The sequence below is a fragment of the Carassius gibelio genome, chromosome B9 (assembly GCF_023724105.1).
Source record: "Carassius gibelio isolate Cgi1373 ecotype wild population from Czech Republic chromosome B9, carGib1.2-hapl.c, whole genome shotgun sequence".
NCBI lineage: Eukaryota > Metazoa > Chordata > Actinopteri > Cypriniformes > Cyprinidae > Carassius > Carassius gibelio.
In genome coordinates, this window is record NC_068404.1 from 10,990,957 (window position 1) to 11,015,473 (window position 24,517).

Sequence of the window (24,517 nt, forward strand, 5' to 3'; positions counted from 1 at the left end):
GTTTTGCCTCATATTAGGAGTCTAGTGGAGAAAAATCATCACAACCACAAGGTATTATTTCTACTGGACATTTGATTTTATATTCTTATGAGAGTGATTTAAAACCTGGAAAGATATAACCTTGCATTATCCTAAATCTCTATCTTCACTTAAAAAAAATCTGTAGTAAAATCACAGTACAATTGTAAATTCAGGGGTAATTTTAAAAAAGAGCCTCTTGAGAAGCTTAACTAGTTTGGAATAGTTTTATTTTTTATAAAACTGTTTCAATGCCTGTTAATATGTAGATTATTTTATTTTATTTTATTTTATTTTATTTTATTTTATTTTAAATCAAGTTAAATGATCTGACCAACATGCAGAAATAAAAATAAATAAATAAGAATTTTTGTTTTATTTTTATATCATACAGATAGCTGCCTCTCAAAAATCTGATAAAATGACCCTTTTAGGAAATGGTCAGGGGAGCGTTTCCCAAAACCTTAATAGTATTTTTTATAAATTAATTAAATTAACTTTTTAACTTGAAAAATATATTTAAAAAAAAAAGTTAAACGTGAAAAAATATATTTAAATTTTTTTTTTTGAGTTTTTAAACTTTTCTTATAATGGTATACATTATATATATATTTTAAACTGATTTAAAAAAAAATCTTCTAGTTTACATGAATACACAAAATATCATATATTAAATGCGTGAATGATTACCATATTCATGTGTGCATGATGTTTACATAATACCAAAACTGAAAAAAAATACCATGGAATAACCATAGTGCATGTTAAAGCATTGGGCTTTTTCATTAAATCTGATATTTTTGGGGATTGACTGAAAGAACTGTATATATTTGGCGTGTCCTCACTATCCCTCCCCTATATTCCAGAAGGACGTGTCCCAAAGCCTGTGCCAGTACTCGTCTGAAGAGGAGAGTCGTCAGATGGAGGCGATCCTGCGGCTGGAGCGAGAGATTGAACGGCTGCAGAGACAGAGAGACGAAGGGGTGTCCTTGCTAAACGACAGCTCCAGAGACGACCTGCGGCAGAAGAGGGACGCCGAGATCTACCGCTTGGAGAAAGAGGCTTCACGCGTGGCCACTGAGTTCCTAGAGATGCTAGACTTCGGAGGTTTGGAGCAGTCGCTCTCCAGCGAGGAGAACCTTCACGACCCGTCAGAGACCACCGCACCTCTGGCCGAGGAAGAGGTGGATGAAGGCTTCCACGCAGAGGACGAGTGTATCCCACTCCCTGACTTCCCTCTCCCAGCTGCCGTGCCCATGGACAAAGAGATTCTCTCCAGTCTTCCACCTCCACCACCAGCCTTTGCTGAAGGTCTGGTGGCCACATCCTCACCTGCACGGATGGAGCGACCAAAATCCAATACCTCCATCAAACAAAACAGACTCTCAGACATTCCCCCTCCTCCAACTACAGCTCCACCCCCTCCTCCAGCTGCACTGCCGTCAACCACGGGAGATTATGGAGTGGTGTATAAAAACACCAGGAAGACGATAACAGAGATTGTACTGCCAGTGGAGGAAACCAGCTTCAGTATTCTGCCCGACACTGAGTCGGACTATGACCAAGAGGAGTTTGAGGAGGCGCTGGGGAGCTGTGGGGATGCAGGAAGTACTAATGACGGACACCTCACTGACGAGGAAGTGCTACATAGATCTTCCTATACCTACAACAGCACAGACTCCTTTAGAGGAAGTTCAGACTCAGTGAGTTCACTCTTTTCACACTTTATTTCACTGTACATCAGTATATCTCAGAGCTTTTTTGAACAAATGCATCATTTCAGGTAAATGCACTAGTTTTGCAATTTTTTTTAGGATGCAAATGTTTGCAAGAAAAAGCATTGCATTTCCCCCTCCCATCTCATTCTTCCCCCTCCATCACATGGAAACGAACACTGTAAGAAAATATGTCTATATTTATGGTAAAGAAAAATGGCAGGCTTGGTTGCCAGAAGTGTAATATGTTGGCAGTGTTTCAGGTATTATGGGATGGCATTGTATCTTTTATATAAAATAGACAAAACACACTTGCATATGTATATATATATATATATATATATATATATATATATATATATATATATATATATATATATATACACACACACACACACACACACACACACACACACAGAACAGGAGTTGTAACAAACATCATAATTTACATATCCTATAATTTTATATTTCAAGTGATTCTACTTGAACTACCAAAATCTACTTTATACCTTACACCAATAACCGCCATAATATTGCAAGTGGAAACAGAAAGCCAAATGATGAGTCAGAGTTCAAAGTAAGTGGCCTGTCTATAAAACATGACTAATAATTGTAGAGAGAGTGCACAGGGTCACACGCACAAAGACAAAACAACATCAAGGTAACTCACAAAACTAAAGTAATGCAAAAAACATTAACTAAACGAATGAAAATGTGACAAAATAAGACACTATACTAATAACTATAATATAAATATAAAATATAATCTTATGTGAGTTCACACAGGGACATCTGGGAATGTCCTTTTACTGTTTCTCACCAGAAGTATTTATATGGTATGGTGTATTTACTTGGGGAAAATAAAACTAATTTGACAGTATTTTCACAGTATTTCACAGTTCACATGTTAAACCTTTTTACGGTTCCCCATATAGGGCAAGGCAACTTACAGTATGGAACCCCGCACATCGCAGGCAAGAAAAAATAAATCAATTGTGCTCATTGAAATAATTCCCTTGATGTACTAAAACGTGCATATGATTACTATTTTATTACCTCAGTATACTAATTAGTTCCCTTGATTTGCCAAATCATGCACAAAATTTACTAATTCGTTCTCTCGATTTATAAATTGTATGCAAATCGAGGGAACAAATTAGTAAATAATGGGCATAATTTCTAAATCGAGGCAACGAAATGGTAAATACTGCATGCAATTTAGCATGCCATGTGCGGGGATCCATGTTATAGTTACTTAATTAGACATTTATTTTTCAGTGTATGTATTTAGCGTAACAACTGAATCATTGAATTTTCTTGTGTTTGACCACTGCTTGGATTGTCTTAGGAGCAGTGCTTTAAAGGGCATGATTTTAAACACAACATGTCAGCATGTTTTTATTTTATTTTTTTTTTTTACGATTTATTTTGCCATTTTAGTTTTTAGTATGATATGACAGTGTAGAGGAGACAGGAAGCGAACTGGGAGAGAGAGAGAGAGAGAGAGAGAAAGAGGGGGGACAGGGGATCGGGAAAGATCCTCGATTCAAACTCGGGATGCCCATAGTGCAATGGTGCGATATGTCAGCGCGCTGTCCAGAAGGCTATTGGTGCCAACTCAGCATGTTAACAGTCAGTGCATCACAACCCACGTGAATAAGTTAATCTCCTTTACAGCACTGCTGCTCTTAAATTTTGACATTCACCAGTATGAGCAGCTAGTTGATCTACAAATCTGTCTGTTGTTGTTTGTTGTGTTTCTACACAATTTTTGTTGGACCATGTTGGTTTCACTGTCTGTAAATCCATTAGTAGTCACTAAAGATTAGAGATTTTGCGAAAGTTGTGATCTGCTAATCTTTGTGGCATCTTTAACATCTTTGTGGCCTTTCACTTAAAATGAGCGACTTCCAACTGCTTTGTCACTGCAAAGTGTGAACGCCTCGTAAGGCATTTGGAATGAAAGGAATATGCATTTCATCACATTTATACAGTTTAGTGTCAGGGTAGTGAGATCCGGTATTGCCTGGAGCAAAACAAAAACACTCAACACTTTTGTCCTAATTCTTTTAAGACCTTTAAACTTGGCATAATACCATAATGAATGCATTATTGCTTTGGATTCCTTGTAGCTATTCATGTTTTATTTGCTAAAGCAGCATGAGGGGATCAGGTGAATATGATTTGATATATATTGAGTCTTTGTCCTTCGGGGTATTTCCAGAATGTGCAACGATTAGCCAATGCATGTCACACCTGCTCCAAACACAGTCCTGCAGCAGCTTGATTGTTGACTCTCGGAGAATATTTGAACTCAGAAACCTGATTCGGGTTCTGTTTGGGTGTAATGTGAAACTTGACATGACAGTTAACAATGGGAGGATATTTACTGATGTCATGCTCTTTTTGTTTGCATTAACTAGTAGGATTAGACAGTGAAATACAGATGTCATACTGCAGCAAGCGCAAAATTCTCCAGGGTGTACGGTTACAGTGTAAAGAAGCATTTTTAGCCAAAACTTTTATTGGCTTTCAAAATTTTGGGGTCTGAATTAATAATAATTCTAAAGGTTTTTGAAAGACGTCTTTTATGCTCACCAAGGCTGCATTTATTTGAGCAGAAATACAGTAAAAACAGTAGTATTGTGAAATACTATTGTAATCATTACATCATTTACTTTTTTTTTTTTTTTTTAACAGAGGTATACTGTAGTACAAGCTTTTTACTGACATTCACAATCCTTTTCCCCCCACAGTTCATTGACAGCAATGACGAGAATGACGGATATGTGGACACAGACGAGGAGGTTTCCAATGGTAGAGTGCATCTGCTAAACGGAAGTGGACCTCCTTATTTCCACAGCTACCTGTACATGAAGAGTGAGTGTTTCCTACCGTTTACTTGCTTACTGTTTAGCTAATGGCTGTATCACTGGATGACATTGCTCAAACTGAACGTATCAATGGATAGAGTAGATTCATGTTTCTTATTGTTCTTTTTTAAGGTGGGCTGATGATCCCGTGGCGCAGGCGCTGGTGTGTTTTGAAAGACGAGACTTTCATGTGGTTCAGGGCGAAGCAGGATTCTCTCAAGTCAGGCTGGCTGTACAAGAAAGGTGGAGGGATGTCCACTCTGTCCCGCAGGAACTGGAAGATGCGCTGGTTCGTCCTTCGAGACTCTAAGCTCATGTATTTCGAGAACGACAGTGAGGAGAAACTGAAGGGAACCATTGACATCAGAGCTGCCAAGTAAGACCTCAGTGCCCAGATGTTTGCTTCAAACGGCAATGCATAGCTTCTGCAACTGGCAAAAGACAAACTGATGGCTTACTGTTTTAATGTTCATCGACTGATAATCTGTGGTGTTTCCCATAGGGAGATTGTGGACAACCATGAGAAGGAGAATGCACTGAATATTGTGACCGAGGACAGGACTTACCAAATCTATGCAGAATCTCCTGAGGATGCAAGGTAGATTAAAAATGTATATTTATTTTATTCCAATTTTCCTGATCAATAGACTTTATTCAATGTGTGCAACTTTCCTATTCATCTGTTGCGCCCCCTTGTGGAGTATTAAAATGGATTACGTATTGTTGCCTAATACCTGTCATGCTTGTGTTGCAGTGGCTGGTTCAATGTGCTGAGCCGCGTCCACAGTGCCACTCCAGAACAGCTTCTGCAGATGCAGCACGAACAAGCTAACCCCAAGAACGCAGTCGTGAGTGTTCACACTAATCTTAACTTCAAGCACCTGTAAGTGATGTAAAGGTGGCATGTACCTTATATTTTCATATGACGTTTCATCCTCAGGGAACACTGGATGTTGGGCTTATTGACTCTGTATGTGCCTCTGACAATCCAGACAGGTAATGCGTGTTATCAAGCTTAAAATTATTCCAGAAACATAACATTTTCTGTGTCATCCGTACTGTATGTATTTAACCTATTAATTTTGAATTATTTTAGAACATTTCCTTTTAAATGGTAGTTTTAAAATAGTATTCCTGATATAATGGTCTGTGCTGTACTCACAAGATTTCTTTTCTTTAGGCCAAACTCGTTTGTTATAATCACTGCTAACCGTGTGATCCATTGCAACACTGACACACCTGAGGAAATGCACCACTGGATCGGCCTTCTGCAGAAGCCTAAAGGAGACTCGAGAATAGACGGCCAGGAGTTCATAGTGAGAGGTGAGTAAGACCGGTCTGTACAGGATTACAGAGATTTACCAGCACTATGCTTGCTACATCATTGAGGTCATAACGAATCCTGGTAAAAGAAAAACTAAAACAATGGGTGTCATTCATGTCCTCAATACACAAGCACTGTTTTATTTCAATTTTATTTTATTTTTCAGGTTGGCTGCATAAAGAGATGAAGTCCAGTGGGAAGAGCACATCTCTCAAGCTAAAGAAACGCTGGTTTGTTCTGACCAATAACTCACTGGATTATTATAAATCATCAGAGCGCAGCGCCTCTAAACTGGGAACACTGGTGCTCAACAGCCTTTGCTCGGTTGTTCAGCCTGATGAGAAGGTTTATAAGGAGACAGGTGAGTTTGCACATTTTTAATGCAAAACAAAATTTCTTCAAATATTCTATGGACCTTTTTAAATTTCTCTGTTCACCACAGGTTACTGGAACATAATAGTCCATGGGAGAAAGCATTCTTACCGTCTTTACACCAAACTACTGAACGAGGCCATGAGATGGGCTTCAGCCATTCAGGTGGCCATTGACAGCAAGGTTCCCATTGAAACACCTACCCAGCAACTCATCCGAGATATCAAGGTACATTCACCTTAAAAAATCAAATTGAATTCAGGATTCCACATGGAGTAAGGTTTTTCATCTTCTTAACAATCATGTTTCAGTTGGGGAAGCCGATACCTCTTGAACCCCGACAGTCCCTCAGGGGGAAAAACTGTAGTGTTAAGTGAGGTACACGGATGGGTGCTCTGTGTGCTGTTCACTCAGACTGTTTTCTCTCATTTTATTCTAATTTCTCGATTTATTTGATTATTTCTGCGTGCTTCTGTTCTACATTTATGCAACAGATTTGAGTCATTTTCAGTCATGTAAATGTAGCTCAGAATTCCTCTGTGTGCTGTGTTTCCATCTTCAGTAATCAGTGGATGTACATTGTGTTACATGAATAAACAAACCCTAATGCCTTTGTTCTTTTTATGGTTGTGCAGGAGAGCAGTCTTAATGTGGAGGCTGTGGAGCAGATGTACTGGAGGAACCCCATCCTGAGATACACGCAGCACCCTCTGCACTCGCCCCTGCTGCCGCTACCGTACGGAGAGGTCAATGTCAGCTGTGAGTCTCTCCTTCACACTGATCTACCTCTGTGTTTCAGCTGAGCATAACCATGGGTTTGATTCCCAGAGAATGAACTGTACTGTAATCAATTAACAAAATGTGTACCCTAAATGCAGTCTCTGAAAATGAAGTCACTGTGGATAAAAGCCTCTTTTAAATACATAAATGTAAATAATTTTTAAATAAGCTGAAGTGCTAAAATTATAAAAGTCATTAAAATAAAATACAATAATAATAATTATTATAAAATGCAAAGGCAGATAATAAAATTAAACTAAAATCAAAATGAAAACTAAGAATGTAAAAATAAATCCTATATTAAAATTGTAATAAATACTACTAAGTGTACATGTTCTTCAATACTTCACTGGAAGTCATAAAATCTGCATATATAATAATTCAGTTTTTTTTTTTTTTTTTTTTTAAACGCATGTCATGTCAACTACCCTTTTACAAACTAAAAGACAAAATTATATTCTGTGGTAATTGAGTGCAGGCCACTTATTCCATTCATAGATCTTACTGTTTATTTACTAGCATTCCTTTCTTAATCGTTCACACACATTCATGCAGTTGACATATTTTGGCCCTATTGTTGGATTGTTCACTGGTGATTTATTTGCTCAGTGACGCACAGTTTTATCTTTTGAACTCTGGGTTTGATCCTTTGTGTCTGTGTCCCTTTCTCCATCGGTCTCCTCTTTCTGTCCTACTTCCTGCAGTGCAAAAGGAGAAAGGCTACACCAGCCTGCAAGATGAGGCGGTCAAAATCTTTAACTCATTACAGGAGATGGAAGCTGTGTCAGACCCAATGCCCATCATTCAAGGCATCTTACAGACATGTCAAGATCTGCGGCAGCTCAGAGATGAAGTGTACTGTCAGCTGATCAAACAAACCAATCACGTGCCTCAGCCCAACAGCCCTGCCAACCGCGCACACTGGCATCTGCTCACCTGCATGAGCTGCACCTTCCTGCCCAGCCGCGGCATCCTCAGATACCTCCGCTTCCACCTGAAAAGGTGTCGTAGATGCACTTTGAATATGACATTTACTGTCTTTTTTTTCTATAGATCATAGATTTTCATAGTCTTTTAATAAAGAATTTAGTGGTTTTTAACATATATATGAAGGATTGTGGTGCACTTTGTGAAGAAAATACAGCAAGATGTTGGGAAAAGCATCCGGGCCCAAGCCCTTGTACATCAGCCAAAATAATGAAATTCATTGCTTCCTTTGTAAATTATAACAGTGACATAGACCATCCTATTTGTGTTGGGTGGCAACACAACAATTTGCAAAAATGTAAACTCATTTGATCTGCATGAATTATGTTAATGACATGTTTTGACAAAAAATTAAGAATTTTTCCGTAGGGCAATAAGTTTACAGCATTTTAAGAAACTTAAAAATTGTGGGGTATTTTACCTAAAGACTTTTATTTTAGTGTTATATTATTAATATATTATAATTATATTTATTCACATTTCAAATGGGCTTTTATGTTTATTTTTTTCAGTTCAGTTTAATTTTAGTTTGACATTTCTATTAACTTAATAACAATTTTTATAAATGTAAGCTTTATAATTTTACTAAAACTTGTGAATTTCAATTAGTTTACAAGGAAACTTGTCTACTTTTACATCTACAATTTTTATCTTTATTTTAATTAAATCATCTTTATTTATGTTTCATCTCAGCTTTATTTCGAATGCAGATTTTTTTATTAGTTTTAATTTAGTTAGCAATAACAACACTGATTCTAAGCACAGAACGTTTTGCATTTAGTGTCATGAATATTTTCTGATTTCCATGACTTTTTAGGATAAAGGAGTTGTTCCCCGGGACAGAAATAGAGATGTTCGCTGTGTTCATTGGCGAGTCGCTGAAGAAGACAAAAGCGCGGGAGTTTGTGCCTTCGCAAGAGGAGATCATCGCTCTTTTGCACAGACGTGAGATGACGACCACCGTTTACTGCCATGGTGGAGGCTCCTGCAAGATTTCAATCAACTCTCACACTACAGCAGGAGAGGTGAGGGATGCTAACAGACAGAAATATCATAAAGCAGTTTATAATACAACAACCCAGAGTTCTACGGGAAAAATCAGATATATTCAGAACTGCACTCTTGCACCTACAAATGTAATCATGCTTTTTTTATGCAGAATGACATAACAGATAATGATTTCGGCTCAGGTTATTGAGGGGATGAAAGTCTACCTGAGCTTTAACGGAGAACAGAAAACTGCAGATGAACAAATCTTGCCTAGATATATATTATGTTGCTCTTATTCAGGAATGTGTGGTGTAATACGCTGATGGAGAGTGTTTTGGTTTGTTTCTGTTCTTTGTGTAGGTGGTAGAGAAACTGATCCGAGGCTTGGCTATGGAGGACAGCAGGAACATGTTTGCTTTGTTCGAGCATAACAACTCGATCGACCGGGCCGTGGAGAGCAGGGTGATCGTGGCCGATGTGCTTGCCAAGTTCGAGAGGTAAAATCACACCACAAAGCTGCGCCTATTCACTCTCAGAAATTAAACTCTGTTCCTACAAAACGCTGCCAAATGCATGTGTCATCACTTGGTTATTAAAGCTGTAATATTCTAATATAATCTCCAAAGTCTCTAAAACCAATCTGAAATAACACAAAAACGATTGTTTGTGGTGGTGGTTGTTTCTCAGGTTGGCAGGAAGTGAAGTGGAGGAAGACGGCCCATGGAAGCTGTACTTCAAACTGTATTGTTTCTTGGATGTGGAGAGCATGCCCAGGGAAGGAGTGGAGTTTGTCTTCATGTTTGAGCAGGTCAGTCATTTATAGTTTCATTTCTTGCCTCTATTCTGTTCAAGTCAGTCATGGAGGTGTGTAATACCTGGAGAAACTATCCATACCATTCCCATGCAGCTGACAGTCGGTTTCTTTGACTGATTTAGCTTTTATATTTTTAATTTTAGTATATATGCTATTTAAGTTGTATTAATTTTAGCAACTTAAACTTACTTATTTCAGTTAGTTTCCAAAATATTTCTAATTTATACGGTTTATAAGACTAATAATTCTATTACATCTTTTTTTTATTTGATCTTATTTCAGATTTGTTTTCATTATTGAACATTTTTATTAGTTTTAGCATCAACAGTATTGATTCTGAGCATAGAATATTTTGCATTTTATGACATTTTCTGATATCAGTCACATCTTAGGATAAGGATTAGAAAAATATGTTCATAGGCAAGTTGCTGAAGAAGTGAAATTCATTTTTTCACTTCTTCTCTTTATTCTGTTCAAATCACTTTCTATAGAGTTTCAATTTAAAAAATCATATTCTGAATGGTCATCATTGGAGAAAGATACTTGAAGTGTTTGGTTACGGCATCTACCAGCAACAGTGCTAACTAGCTAACAGTGCTAACTAGCTAAATATTATCCCCTGTAATTCAGTTCTGTTCTATGTATTGCACCTTTGCACTTGATTTTACTCTATTTAGCATTGATATGTTTCCAAAATTTGGTATCTGCAAGCATGAAAAAAACACGGAAGTCGTCAGATGTGAGTCTCCATCTTATTCATCTCTCCAGGCTCATGAAAGTTTAATAAGCGGTCACTTTCCTGCCCACGAGGACACCCTCCAGCACCTGGCTGCCTTACGTCTGCAGTACCTGTATGGGGATGTGTCTCGTGTGAACTGGAGCTTGGACAGCGTCTACCCCACCGGCCGTCTGCGCAACCGCATACTTCAGTTCACCAAAGTAGGAGGCGCAGCCGGATCAGGACAAACCCTGGAAAGGAGGAGGACGAGCTTCCTGGACGGCACGCTGAGGCGAGGGCTGAAGACAGGCACCATGAAGAAGCAGCGCAGCATGCAGGAGGAACAAATGATGGAAATGTGGATCAAGGAAGAGACTTCAGCCACCAGGGCCAACATTATGGAGAAATGGAGTCGCCTGCATGGTCTGGATCAGCATCAAGCCATGCTCAAATACATGAACATCATTAAAGAGTGGCCTGGGTATGGATCAACACTGTTTGATGTGGAGGTAAGAACTGAGGATTTGAGATGATTACATTCATTGAAATGATCAAAAAAGCTCTCTGTGCCTCCTTTTACACTTGATATCAACATGCGTTTTCAATCCAGGATTGGCTGATCTGACGCTTGTTGTGATTCTGTGTGCAGTGTAAAGAAGGAGGTTTCCCTCATGATCTCTGGCTGAGCGTGAGTGCCGAGAACGTGTCTGTGTATAAGCGAGGAGAGGCCAAACCTCTGGAGACTTTCCCCTATGAACACATCGTCTTCTTTGGAGCTCCCCACGCCAGCACATACAAGATCACCGTGGACGGGAGGGACATGTTCTTTGAGACACCTCAGGTAATCAAATGTCATTTTAAATGGATTGTTCACCCCCCAAAATTCTGTTATTCTGTTATCACTGACTTTTCTCACCCTGATGTCGTTCCAAACCCATTAATCTTCAACATTTCTGTCGCCTCATTGAAAGCTCATGACACACAAACAGACATTGAAGACACAATCAGTATGAAGCAAGCAGTTTATTCCATGTCTTCTGAGGAGACAAGATTCCTTAAAATGAGATTTAATTTAGGCCTTTATTCACATTAAAACACTGATCAATGCAAATACGTAGAGCACACCAAATATAGTAAACGGAAACTCAAATGTACTACAGAAAGATTTGTTCTCACACGTCAAACAAGCACGCTTGAGCTTCCTCAAGAACCAGTGTGGTTTGTTCTCAAGTATCACACAGTGCGGTTGAGCTTCCATTCACCACATTTAATGTGCTGTAGGATTTTGTTTGTACTTGGATTAAACCTTTGATTCATAAGAACTATTTCACAATTTTGAAGCTTCAAGGTTTTGTTTTCACTAAGATTTGGAATGACACGAGGGCGAGTAAATGATGACATAGTTTTCATTTTTGAGGTGAACTTCTATAATAATCAACATGTAATTGAATAGAAGTGTTTCTTGGTTGGCTTTCTTCAGTGTTGTTCACTGTGAATAAACCGTGGCTTTTTTCAGGTTGGAGAGATCACCAAAATAATGAAAGCCTACATCAACATGATAGTGAAGAAACGATGCAGTGTCAGATCAGTGGCCAGCTTTGGCAGCAACTGGATCAGGTGATGAGTGCTGACCAATCAAGACGAGAGAGACTTCCTTCACACTGATGAATAAATGAATTCAACAGCAGGGATGTGGATTGATGAATATAAGATGATGATACAGGAACAAGTTACAAGACAAAAAGTTTTTCTTTTCTTTTCTTTTTATCTGCATGTGTGTAGACAACCACCCCTATTACAACATATCATGATTGATCTTTAATATACAGTAACATTTTGGACCAATGAGATTCCACTGTGGGCGGGGCTACACACAGACTGTCCTGTCAATCATCCAAGCTAAATTAAGCACTCGTTCCTTTATCCCATCACGTCTGGTTAGTACGTGGTGCAGTGCTAGTTGACCAGCAAATGTTCATCACCAGTACCTCAAAGTCCTGAATGCTTCAACGTGCTCCTTTCTGCTTTTGGCCAGCTTCAGTTTCGAACACTCTTTGGAGAGGAAAGATCAAAACACAGTTTTAACTGTTACACACATAACAATGTTTTGTTGAGAACTTTGGTTTCAAAGACTAATGGGCTTAGATGATTGCACACACTGAAGGCCTCAACAGCCATGTCAAAACTTGTCCATTTGCCTTACTCCACACAAGGGCTGGTCTGTGCCGATTTGTGTCATTTAGATGGCTTTCTGTGTTACTGTTACTTGGGTTGAGAGAATGAGAAAAAGTTGTTTTTTTACCCGTCTTGCCATTTTTATCCATGCATTCTCTTGTGTATTGTTCATGAGGGGCTATTCACACAGAAAGTGTTTTTTTGCATTCCACTGCACTGCTTTTTCACTGATGTATTTCTATACTGTATGTAAACATACGCTAGATGTGGCGCGTCTTTTGCAGTGTCTCATACATGGCACAGCGTTCTAAAAAATTTGTAAAACATGCCTCTAGACTTTACTTCTTGCTCTTTTTTTAGAATGCTGTATCATGCGAGATGCCTCAAAAGATGGAAGGTAAAACACTTCAGTCAAACATGTCTGTCTAGTGTTTACATAAAAAAATCAAATGTGAACGGCCCCATCTGGGTTAAGCTCAGGTACAGTATAAAGACATAAGCAATAACTCAACATTTCAGTGCAGTGTTTTGGTTGTTATAGCAAAAAGATCTGAAAGGAAATTGGTGGAATACTGCTGTACTGATATTTGCAGAAAAGCTATGACACAGTAGGTCAGTTTTAAATCCTTACTTTCAAGATAAATTGATCCATTTCAGTTTAAATGTCAAACCTTTTTCAGACTGATGTTTGGAATATGCTTGTCTTTTTTCTTAAGAATGTTTTTTTAAGGAAGCCTGCATACTTGTAACTGAAGGAAGATTTTGTGTGCCTAAAAGAGAGTGAATAATTATGGGTGGGCTGGGTATTTATTCAGTGTTCGTGTCATTGTGTGGATGGTGATGTTGATGGCATGTCGTGTACAAACTCCCTACATCAGTGATGTAACACACAGTGATAATATGAATGGAGGATGTCACTGTGGTATCAGAGACTCATTTACGTGTTACCACAACCTCATTCAAAGTCCTGTTCATGATTGCTCCATTAATAAATCTGGTGATCTGCTGGTCAGTTCACTGCCAGAGTGCATCTCATCATCTTTAGTTTAGAGTCACAATATTCCAGTTTGTGTAGAGGATGAAAATCAAAGATTCTTTTTTTTTTTTTTTTTTTTGTAACTGGATTTACAAAATGCTTAATAAATTATTTCAATTCCAATTGGTTTGGATTATTTTAAAGTGTCATAAAATTACCTGTTTTCCTTTCTTCCTAGCTTTCCCACAGTCTCATTCACATGATATAAAAAAGTCTCTTCTAATAAAAATATTTGGTTTCTTAGGTGGTTTCTGTTCATCTTTGTTACAAACAAAGTGCATTGCTAGAAGGCTGCCAAAATTCCTAGCACACTTCCTAATTTCATGTTTAAGTAAATCCCAACTGAGGCCATATTTACTTTCCTTTTGTGCTTTGATCCAGTGATATTCAATCAAAATGTTTTTCCTTAATTGATCATGCTTAAGAAAAGAAGAGTTAAACTTCCAATAAGAGACTCTAGGTTTTGAAGAAGAGATAACTGAAGATAGAGGGGAATGAATAAGAGTTGCTTTATGCAGTCATGGGTGAAGGGAGAATGCTAAGTCCCTAACAGATTGTGAAACAAGCCAGTAGTCTATTCAGGACTGTCTAGAACCATTTTTGTTACTCCAAGTATAGGATTTAGTATTCAGAAATGTTTCGCACCAAATATCTAAAATATCAAATTTATCCATCAATATCTTTAATTTAGAATTAGCAGAGGCAGTCTGTTTAGGTGGCAGTCTATCAAGATTATTATCAGGTACAATATTAACCCTTTCACGCATAGGGGTCACTACAGTGGACAGCTATTAAAAAAGCATTTTCTTGAATTTGCAAGGGTTTTTATGGCAAATTTGCACATCAGCCTCTTCATTGGTCCCTGGTGCATCATACTATAAATTGTGACCAAGTGGTAAGCTGTTGTGTTTCGATTTTTCCCCCTCCAAACCAAGATGGCCAAGGGTCACTCAGACATGCCAAGTTGTCCCATAATATCCACCCATTCCTTCTATCCTAGGAGACTCTTGTAGGTAAAAAAAATATTGCAGCATCAAGCCTTATCTAATGAGTCATATCACAGTAACATTTTCCAAGTTTTGATTTTAGATTGAGAGAAAACTCTGATTAACCACGTCCACTGTAGTGGACGTCATGCATCAATTGCTATATTTCAGCTACAATTCATAATTATAATGTGAATTTTGTTTTTGAAACTTAAAACTTAAAAACTTAATCGCAGTGACTTTTTTACTGTAATTAAGTGTATTTGTATTATTAGAATGTAATTTTCATTGACATTGAAAAAAGTCATGTGATTACATAATGTATGACAATTGTAATGCATGACTTTCCTTGTTAGATCAAAAAGTTATCTGATTTCGTAATGCACGTTATTGTTATGCGTTTTTTACTCATAACATCAAAATGTAATCTGATTACGTAATGTATGTTACTTGTAATGCATTTCTTTACACAACATCAAAAAGTAATCTGATTACGTAATGCATGTTACTTGTAATGCATTTCTTTACTCATAACATCAAAAAGTAATCTGATTACGTAATGCATGTTACTTGTAATGTGTTTCCTTACTCATAACATCAATAAGTAATCTGATTATGTAATGTGCTTTATTGTAATGCGTTTTTTACTCATAACATAAAAAATTAATCTGATTATGTAATGCATGTTACTTGTAATGCTTTTTTTACTCAAAACATCAAAAAGTAATCTGATTAGGTAATGCATGTTACTTGTAATGTGTTTCCTTACTCATAACATCAAAAAGTAATCTGATTACGTAATGCATGTTACTTGTAATGCGTTTCCTTACTCATAACACTAAAAAGTAATCTGATTACGTAATGCATGTTACTTGTAATGTGTTTCTTTACTCATTACATCAAAAAGTAATCTGATTAGGTAATGCACATTACTTGTAGTTAATTACTTGTTAGCTCAAAAAGTAATCTGATTAGGTAATGCATGTTACTTGTAACACATTACTTTACTTGTAACATCAAAAAGTAATTTGAATGTGTTATGCATGTTACTTGTAATGCATTACCCCCAACACTAATCATTTCAGATGAGATTCAAAAAACTTATTGCTAGGTTTTCTCAGAGGAGGGCTATGATAGAAATGTGCATGTCCATCTTGTACATAATCAGAATTATCAGCTAATAAGGGTAAATATCCATACTCTGGTGCACTGGAGGGAGCATCTGAGTGGTTTCCACAGTTGTACATTGACAGGCTGTAGAAAATTCTGATGAAATCATGTCCTCATGTTCTAATATCAAAGAAAAGTGCAACTTGTATGAAGTTGTATGAAGCCTTTGCAATATTTTGCATTTATATTTTTTTGTATATTTATAGTTTTCACATGATTTGATATAATTGTATTGATTAGTTTGTTAAATTCACATACTTTATCTGTTTGATTATTGTCTTATATTTAATATAGTATATCTTCAGTTTAAACCATAACCGCATGCTGTCCACACAAGTGGACATCTGAAGATCTCTTTGAAAAATTTGTACAAAAATAAAATAAAAATCAATTCTTGTTTTTCATGCCCTAAGAGCAATAAAAACACATAGGAAAAAATAAAATCCTGAGGTTATCATAATTCATGCATAAAAGGGTTAAAGTCCCCACCAATGAAAATTAAGGCATTTGGGTATAGTAGTAATTAGTATGGATTGAGCCACAGCAAAATTTTCTCTTCTATCGCATCAGTGTAGATCATTCTCATGAGAACTATTATACACATAGATATTAATTAGTATTACCAAAGTGTTGATTAAACAAATGACCATAAGCAGAAAATGTCCATTCGGGTCGCTAAAGTAGTGCTGCAGAACGTCCCCAGCAAAAAGGTTTTCCAAAGTCAGAACTTCTTTTCTTACTTTTCATGATGTTTTAGCAGCCAAAATGACGTCATGTTTTATTTTAATGTAGCCTACTTTTGCCAGCAATTTACTTTTATTTAACCCACATTAGTGTTTGTCAGGAAAACAACGTCTAAATCAGCAAATCAAATCAAATCCTGCTTAACCATAAAGCACTATTTCGAAACTGGGAGGATCTTGTAAAAGTCGTCGTTCAGTGCTTGAGTGCTTCCAGCAACACATGACCAGCAGCCAGGCCTGAAATCAACACAGATCCGCTGCGTTTGCAATCATGATCCAAACTCGGACTTCTTTACTTTTTACTTTTGTTTTCTTTGTCTTCTGCTTTGTGGTAGTTTTTGGTCAGACGACAAGTCCAGAAACAAGTAAGTTTCATCCATACTACTGTATGCTTACAAGCTTTTTAACCGTAGATATTGTCAAACAATGGCTGTGGCTTTACAATCTACTTGGATAGAGTTTTGGGCATCAACTAATTTCACGCAATCGGTTCAGAACGCGTTCATCATGACTAAATGCTCTCTGTGTATGCAGCTCGCGAGGAAACGCAGCCAATGTTTTTGCAGTTCGTTTGTCTGGCATTGAATTAATCGTCCAGCATATCGTCTGTTTCTTGGAAATTGTTACGTTTTAATAATAAGTCATGTATAACCAAACTGTTGAACGACAGTGTAACTTGGAAGTGACTTCAAGCAGTGATCATATGACTCGGCTCAGTAAAACAAATCTGGACCCCAAGCAGTGTTTTACTAGTTGAAATACTTAAAAAAATGTGTGAAAAGTTGTTTTGGTTTTCAATCAACTGTAAACCGTAACCATGGTAAACTAAGATTTTATTTGCTGGTTTGAATACCTTTTTTACTAGTTTCCTGTGGTTTATTAGGCAGAGAGACTTTTAAATCACATGATCGGCTAGAAAACAAAGGAATATTGTGTTCAGTATAAGAGTTTTATAAGAGAGGTCATCTCAGCAAGGCTGATTTCTGAGTTCATATGGCTTAGGTTTCAAATATTGAAATCAATTTTGAGAAAATGATTGAGATTTATAATAGTGATATGGTTAAAATCAGTTGTCACTGATATCAAACTGTTATTTTCACAGACTGCACTATAAAAAGCAACACAACTTGTGAAGAATGTTTGAAGATTGTTTCGGTAAGATATCATTTATTTATTCACTGTCAGCAATTGTGATCATCTGACTTCTAAACTCTTGTTTGTTCCACAGACACCAATAATTAGTGAAACATAAAATGTGTGCAATGTGTTTCTTTTTAAATCCTCTTTTTCAGTGTTTGTGGTGCATCTCAAGCCAGAAATGCATTGACTATCCAGTGAAGAGCATCCTGCCCTCTCACAGTGTTTGTGCGCTCTCAGAAGCACGATGGGGAGTATGCTGGAGTAAGACTGCCTCTTACATACATACAAGATACATCATGTCATCTCTTTACCTTCTTAATGGATGTATTGTATGCATTTGTTAAGAAATGAACTGTAAAAACAAGAAGAGCTTCACATTCACAGTTCATGGCAGCTTTATCTTGATTGTCACTTTATTACCCTTACACTCTTGTAAATTGTCAAGGCCAGTTTAACCTTTACATTTATTGCCTGTGACTGAGAACAAGCAGTGAGATTTTGCAAGAGTGTTCATCTGTTCTGTGTTGTTTGAATCTCAGTGAATTTCCAGACTCTCATCATTACCATCTCTGTGATCGCGGGGGTGATCATCATCGCCCTATTTGTCTGCTGCTTCTGCTGCTGTAAATGTGAAAACATTGGGTAAGATAAAAAACAGCACTTGTTAGAGTTTGTGACATCACCATCAGCCATTAATTGGTACAAATTTATCTTCATAATGTATTCTTGTCATTGAAAATGATATATAGTGATTTACTGCTATTAATTATTAATAACAAAGCACTTTAACTTTGGAACGTGTAAGAAATTGTTACATTTAATTTCTGCTGAAAATTCAAAAGGTCTAAAAGGAGTGACGAGCGAATGGAGAGACAAACTCATCTGAGAAAGTTCCGTCAAGAGGAGAGGTACGATATGTTTTGAGAAAATAAATTTATTAAAATGTCATACATTTTGATTATTTTAAGAACTGTGGAGATGTTTTGATGAAATAGGGCTCAGTAAGAAAAAAGTTCTTATTTGAATGCAGGAAAGCAGAGATGAGGCAGAGACATGAAGAAATGAGATTGAAATACGGTAAGATTTCCCTTTCATCATATATGATATAAAATAATATTGTATTCGCTTTATAGTTCACTGATAAATAGTAATTACACTATGTTTCAGAGTTTTATCGTTGCTTACTCTGTTTTAGGTTTGAAAAAGGATAACCAGTACTCCAGATTTGAGAACAGCTAAGAAACTAGTGATGATGCTCCACTGTTATCTTTTCTTTTACCTCACACCTATTTCAGAAATGAACACGGTTTCCTGCATAGCCAGCACTCCTTTTTTTTTTTGAAAGACACTGAATTTATCAGTTAGCTGCTGACCACACAAACATACCTTTTCTCTGGCTTGAAATTGAATTAACTAACACCTGTATTTTTCAATGAATCTTTAAGCAAACAGTATGAAGCCTTGTAAATATAGTTAATGGATGACATTTGCAAATCCAAATAAGCATCAACCAAATTAAGCAAGACATGTTGATTTTTGAGTCTGCATTGGACTTTTAGTCGGCAGTACAATTCATTTTTATTTAGCCTTAGCTAATTTTAGCTGTGTAGCTTTTTACTCTGATTAAACTTCATATAGAAAATGTGCTATAATAAAGTGCGCTTTATAGATTAATTTCCCACACATTTCAAATTGATGAATCGATTTGTCCCTGCCTTTGCTAGTATGTTGGCATTTCAGTGTAATTTGTCTATGTGCTGCATTTTTGAATGTTTTGATCACTAGCTCATAATGTATTTACCAAAGGGTTGATTTGTCAGTACAATTTGCAAAAGTCCAATAAACTGTGAGAAAGCTATCAATAAAAGTGAATATTTTACCGTAAACGGGAAGCAAATATACATCATTAAAATGTTAAATTGCTTTTAAATAGATTTGACTTAAATCATATTGTTAGTAATTTTGACACATTAAACATCAAAAGTACAACACAATTTTTTTTTAGCAATGTCAGTTAATTTATTATATATTTTAATATTTTAGTTATAATAAACTAAAGGTAGTTTATATATATTTACATTTTTAAATGTATATCATGTTTAATCATGTTTTAGTTTTTTTTATGCATGAGACCCCAAAGAAGCACAATAAGTTTACATTGTAAGAGCAATAATATGCAAATGCTTTGACAAGCCTGTTAGCCTAATGCAGTACATGTAGAAATGTTTAATACACATGATACGTATGTGTGTGTGTGTGTATGTATGTTACAGGCATAAACAATAAAACAAGCAGTTATGAAACGAACAGACTGCAAGTGTTGGAGGATCAAGTCAACAAATAGTTAAAACAAAATTAGAATAGACATTGCTAAAGGGCCTATTAAAAAAGGAAGAGATGTGTTTTTAGTCGTTGCTTCATTAACCAAAATGAACACATTATCATTTTGAAATCATATTCATAATTAAAAGTAATTTTTAACCTCAAACGTTAACCAGAACATGAGGATTGGTCACGTGGTTTCATACTGTCCAATAAAATGGACGAGTTGATTTTGCGCGTTCTTGGTCTACAGCGCCCTGCTGGGCGTCACGTGGTTTTGCCCGGGCCAATCAAACGTGGGAATCCAGTATGCGCTTTCTTGCAGAGCGCGGGGAGGACAGGACTCGTGGTACCGTCACATCCACATCTACCGGGAGAATCCTACATTTCTACAAAAATGTCAGACGAGAAGCCAAAGGTACATATATGTCTCTGTGCTCCGAGCTCTTGTAGCGTGTAGGGGTGTATTTTGATGTGATTATAATGTGTGATTATACATTGCCGGGATCGTGCACTTAATATGCGCGGAAACAAAGAGGTTTTCAACAAAGATTTTGCGCATTTTCTGCATATGGCCATGTATCTGAGCCATCCTTCCAACTAGATGGAGAATCAATACATTTATTGTCGCTAACAATATAATCGGCAGTATGCTGCTCCGTTTCAGCATCAACGAGGTGCTCAGATTGGCTTTCTTTCGTTAACGTTAGTTGCTTCAACTTTGCGCCAAACGCAGTTGCACCGAAAGCGTCGCACAGTTCTTTACGCGGTTCTTTTTCCAATAACTCTAGTGTTTTAACACATGCTGATGATATAGATGAAAGTCTGGCTGTTTTAGCGCGTTGTTCATCTCTGTACTCGGTATCACAGGAACCTCTAACGTTAATGATTAATACAGGGACTGCATATAAAGCACAAGGTGGTTTTAACTAAAATGATCTGTTAAGTTACCTGGTGTGTGACTAAGACCCTTCACAACAGTGCATGTTTATGATTCATCTTTGTTTAACACCACACACACTGCATATTTCATTTCAGGAGGGCGTGAAGACTGAAAACGACCACATCAACTTGAAAGTGGCCGGTCAGGATGGATCTGTGGTCCAGTTCAAAATTAAAAGGCACACCCCCCTCAGCAAACTGATGAAGGCCTACTGCGAAAGACAGGTGAGGATGCTAGACTGGAGCTTGAGCTCCGGTGACCCTGACATCTGTACACGCCAAACTTTGCACATTTGACGTTATGTTGATATGCAGCAGATCTATAACTTTTTGTTTTCTTTCAGGGTTTATCCATAAGGCAAATTAGGTTCAGGTTTGATGGTCAGCCGATCAATGAGACGGATACGCCTGCACAGGTTTGCACTCTTATTTTTGAATTTGTTGGTACAGATGTTAGCAGCTTCTAATATGTTAACCGATTAAAGGAAGAGTTCATGTTTTCCTGAATAGTTGGCAGAAAATGCACTTGCCCTCAGGCCTTATCCAAGATATAGACTTCTTCCTTTATTGGAACAGATTTGGATCAATTTAGCGCTGTCTCGCTTGCTCACTAGTGGCTGCTTTGCAGTGAATGGGTGCCGTCATAATGAGAGCCCAAACAGCTAGAGTCAAACATCACAACTCACCCTATTTTTAGTAATATTTTTTTAAATAAACATGTTTGGTGTCTTGCTATGTGGACTGTATTTTCCTAGTTGCTTTCAGTAATATTTAATCACCTCAATTTCTCATCGAGGATGCAGACTTTGTCCAAAAAAATTAAGCAATCCATAAAAACTGCTTTAAAAAACAAAAACTGCATTTGTCATAGTGTATTTGCGTACCTGGAGCTTGGCGCACACAAACGGTTATAAGGCCTCAGTTGTAAATGTACTCAGTGTATGTTTTTGTGAATTTTCAGCTGGAAATGGAAGATGAGGACACTATCGATGTATTCCAGCAGCAGACGGGCGGAACCTGCTAAAGATGAAGCTGGTTTATTTGTGCTCCTCTTCACTTCCACTGCAGTTCAGGGCTGAAATGGAAAAGGTTTTGGAAATCAAATCTGTTTAAGTTAATAGCTCTCTCTCTCTCTCTCTTTTTAATTTTTTTTTTTTTTAATCATCTAAAGACCTCGTTTCCGTTTTTGCAATGTTGTCCCTGAACTAAGTTGAGTTGACAGTTAATGTTTTCTATTTTTTTACCCCTTTTGGAGATTGTATGCCTGTTGTATATGTTTTTGTATTATGTATGTTTGCACCTCCCCCATCAATTTTTACATACAAGGAGGGAAGCTTTGTGAAAGAGGATGTTTGTGACCTTAGTATAGTCCCAGAATTTCTTTAATTGTGGTAAACAACTTAACTTTAAGACAACCTTTTTATGAACCGTTTCGAACAGTGACATTGTGTTCTTCTGAAACCTCAGGTTTAATAAATCTAGATTGTGGTTGCGGTACATTTTTTTTATTTTAAAAGGTTTTATGCATATGTCTTTAAAATTTGCTATGAATTTCATGATATAAACGAAGTGTTCCCCTTAATTTTATCATCTCATAGTTTGCCCTCTACAAATACGTCATATAGACACATTTCTCTCATTTAGCCCTTCTGGCAAATCAACAGTATTAAACTCTATCCTGGTGTAATTGCAACTCCACAGTGAATTCAAGCCAAATCAATATGTGGGTGTTGTAATAGGAATGGCAGGGCTGTTTGAGTGAGGAGAGGATCCTATGTTGGGCCATTTACTACTGTAAATAATAAATATACTTTGATACTGATGTGGATTTGTCTTGTTCTTCAGGCTGTATAAAGGTCAGTTCAAGACTGCAATGGTTTGCCACTAGATGGAGTAACTAGTGCAGGGTTTTTTTCCTTCGTTTTTTGAGAGAGATTGCATGCAGTTCTGAAATATTTTCTACCAACTAATCCTAAAATTTCTGCCACTGCATTTAATGGAATAGTATTAGTAAGAGGCTATTGTTTGAATGAGTTCAGCACACTGATTCTCACAATGTTTCGTTTATACGGAAACAAATTGCCATATGTAGAATTATTTTTATTTTTTTAAGTTAAGATTTTCTTACAACACTCTTTGAATCCAGGAATCCTTGTCTTATTTTTTTTCTTTAAAGTAATATCCAGTGCTACAATACAACAACAAAATATATTGTAGCTACATTCATGGCTAACATTCATAAAGACTAAACATAACATTAATATAGTATCGTCTTGCTTTACTGTAAAATTGTTTTACTGTGATGTGAATGTTTGACAATGCCACAGAATAGATCAATCTAGAGAAAGAGCTCTTTATTGTGGATCTGTAAAAGTCTGAGCCCCAGAATCATTATAAAACAAGTGTGACATGTTTTAGTTACGGATTAATTTTCATACCTCGGGCTAATACGTGTTCCATATATTACATATGAATTTAAGCATTGATACCTGACTGTTAAATGAGGTAAATTGGTAACATTATTAAGATAATGAGATGAGAAGGATTGTTTGCATCGGCATGCTTTATGAAGAACAATATATATTTGCATAACCTGATTTTGTAATTCATCTAATTAATAACAATGGAATCCCCACACAATTTGCATGGTTTAGCTGTGAGCTAAATAAAGCAGTCTTTACATTTCAATTTGCATTTATATCAAAGCTGTTTATTTATTCTCAATGTGTCTACATTCAGTCTGTGTAGGGATTCAAGCAGAGAAGTCCAACTGTGCTAATGAGTGAGTTCACAGTATGCTGGAAAACACCTCCCCCTTACACTGGAACACATTTTGCAACAGAGAGATCAGAGAGGAGCAGCAGAGAAGTGTGTTTATCTCAAGCATTTAACTTGAAGCACTCAGTAATCCCCTCTAAAGGCGGATGAATTACCTCCTGACCTGCCCGTACATGTGGAGAGTCAATGAGGGTACAAAGGGACATTTAGCATCCCAAAGATTCAGTGGGAATGTCGCGGTTTGGAAACATTATTCATCTCTCTTTTTTGAAAGATTTCATAAACATTGTACGGCAAGGTTGTTTGATTATACTCCCTACACAAAAATCGACTTCATTGTCTTCTCACAATCCCATGTTGACATGTTTTGCCTACATGATTGCTTCTCATTCCCACTCTTGAGCCACAACATGACGGCTAATGCTAATGGTGATGGATAAAAAAAATTGTCACTGGAAGGTTCTTTGGGGCACCAGAAATGGTTCTTCTATGGTATCACTGTGATACTGTGATGTTAAAGGGTCTTCATGGAACCGTATGCCAATAAACAACCTTTATTTTTGAGAGTGAACCAAAGATGAAGTTGCAAGTTTTCCATCTATGCACCTTAAAGGTCAGTCGCTATTGTCTATAT

At 37.0% G+C, this 24,517-nt stretch overlaps 3 protein-coding genes across 4 annotated transcripts in view; all 3 read left to right on the plus strand.

The window, feature by feature from the left end:
- myo10l3 (myosin X, like 3) overlaps positions 1-13,925 on the plus strand; it is a 66,614-nt gene extending 52,689 nt beyond the window's left edge. The window contains exons 23-40 of one of the 2 annotated variants that reach the window (XM_052565842.1): positions 18-51; positions 888-1,721; positions 4,490-4,613; positions 4,739-4,982; positions 5,109-5,204; positions 5,361-5,454; positions 5,547-5,602; positions 5,787-5,929; positions 6,097-6,291; positions 6,373-6,530; positions 6,938-7,061; positions 7,787-8,084; positions 8,887-9,094; positions 9,420-9,556; positions 9,747-9,867; positions 10,642-11,100; positions 11,241-11,432; positions 12,108-13,925. In XM_052565842.1, coding sequence (XP_052421802.1) covers positions 18-51; positions 888-1,721; positions 4,490-4,613; positions 4,739-4,982; positions 5,109-5,204; positions 5,361-5,454; positions 5,547-5,602; positions 5,787-5,929; positions 6,097-6,291; positions 6,373-6,530; positions 6,938-7,061; positions 7,787-8,084; positions 8,887-9,094; positions 9,420-9,556; positions 9,747-9,867; positions 10,642-11,100; positions 11,241-11,432; positions 12,108-12,212 — 3,622 coding nt within the window. In that variant the 3' untranslated portion in view covers positions 12,213-13,925. Of the gene's footprint in view, positions 1-17; positions 52-884; positions 1,722-4,489; positions 4,614-4,738; positions 4,983-5,108; positions 5,205-5,360; positions 5,455-5,546; positions 5,603-5,786; positions 5,930-6,096; positions 6,292-6,372; positions 6,531-6,937; positions 7,062-7,786; positions 8,085-8,886; positions 9,095-9,419; positions 9,557-9,746; positions 9,868-10,641; positions 11,101-11,240; positions 11,433-12,107 lie in introns of both variants that reach the window. The other variant, XM_052565841.1, reaches the window with a different exon arrangement.
- A 2,957-nt stretch (positions 13,926-16,882) lies between these two features.
- On the plus strand, positions 16,883-19,727 carry pttg1ipb (PTTG1 interacting protein b). Its single transcript, XM_052566164.1, has 7 exons — positions 16,883-17,066; positions 17,804-17,856; positions 17,994-18,102; positions 18,381-18,483; positions 18,684-18,749; positions 18,872-18,918; positions 19,037-19,727. Exons 1-7 carry the CDS (start codon positions 16,973-16,975, stop codon positions 19,078-19,080), a joined length of 516 nt encoding a protein of 171 aa, XP_052422124.1. The 5' UTR covers positions 16,883-16,972; the 3' UTR covers positions 19,081-19,727.
- Positions 19,728-20,414: 687 nt separating this feature from the next.
- On the plus strand, positions 20,415-22,927 carry sumo3b (small ubiquitin like modifier 3b). The gene is made up of 4 exons (XM_052566165.1): positions 20,415-20,581; positions 21,202-21,330; positions 21,450-21,521; positions 22,067-22,927. Exons 1-4 carry the CDS (start codon positions 20,561-20,563, stop codon positions 22,127-22,129), a joined length of 285 nt encoding a protein of 94 aa, XP_052422125.1. The 5' UTR covers positions 20,415-20,560; the 3' UTR covers positions 22,130-22,927.
- The last annotated feature ends 1,590 nt before the right edge of the window (positions 22,928-24,517 follow it).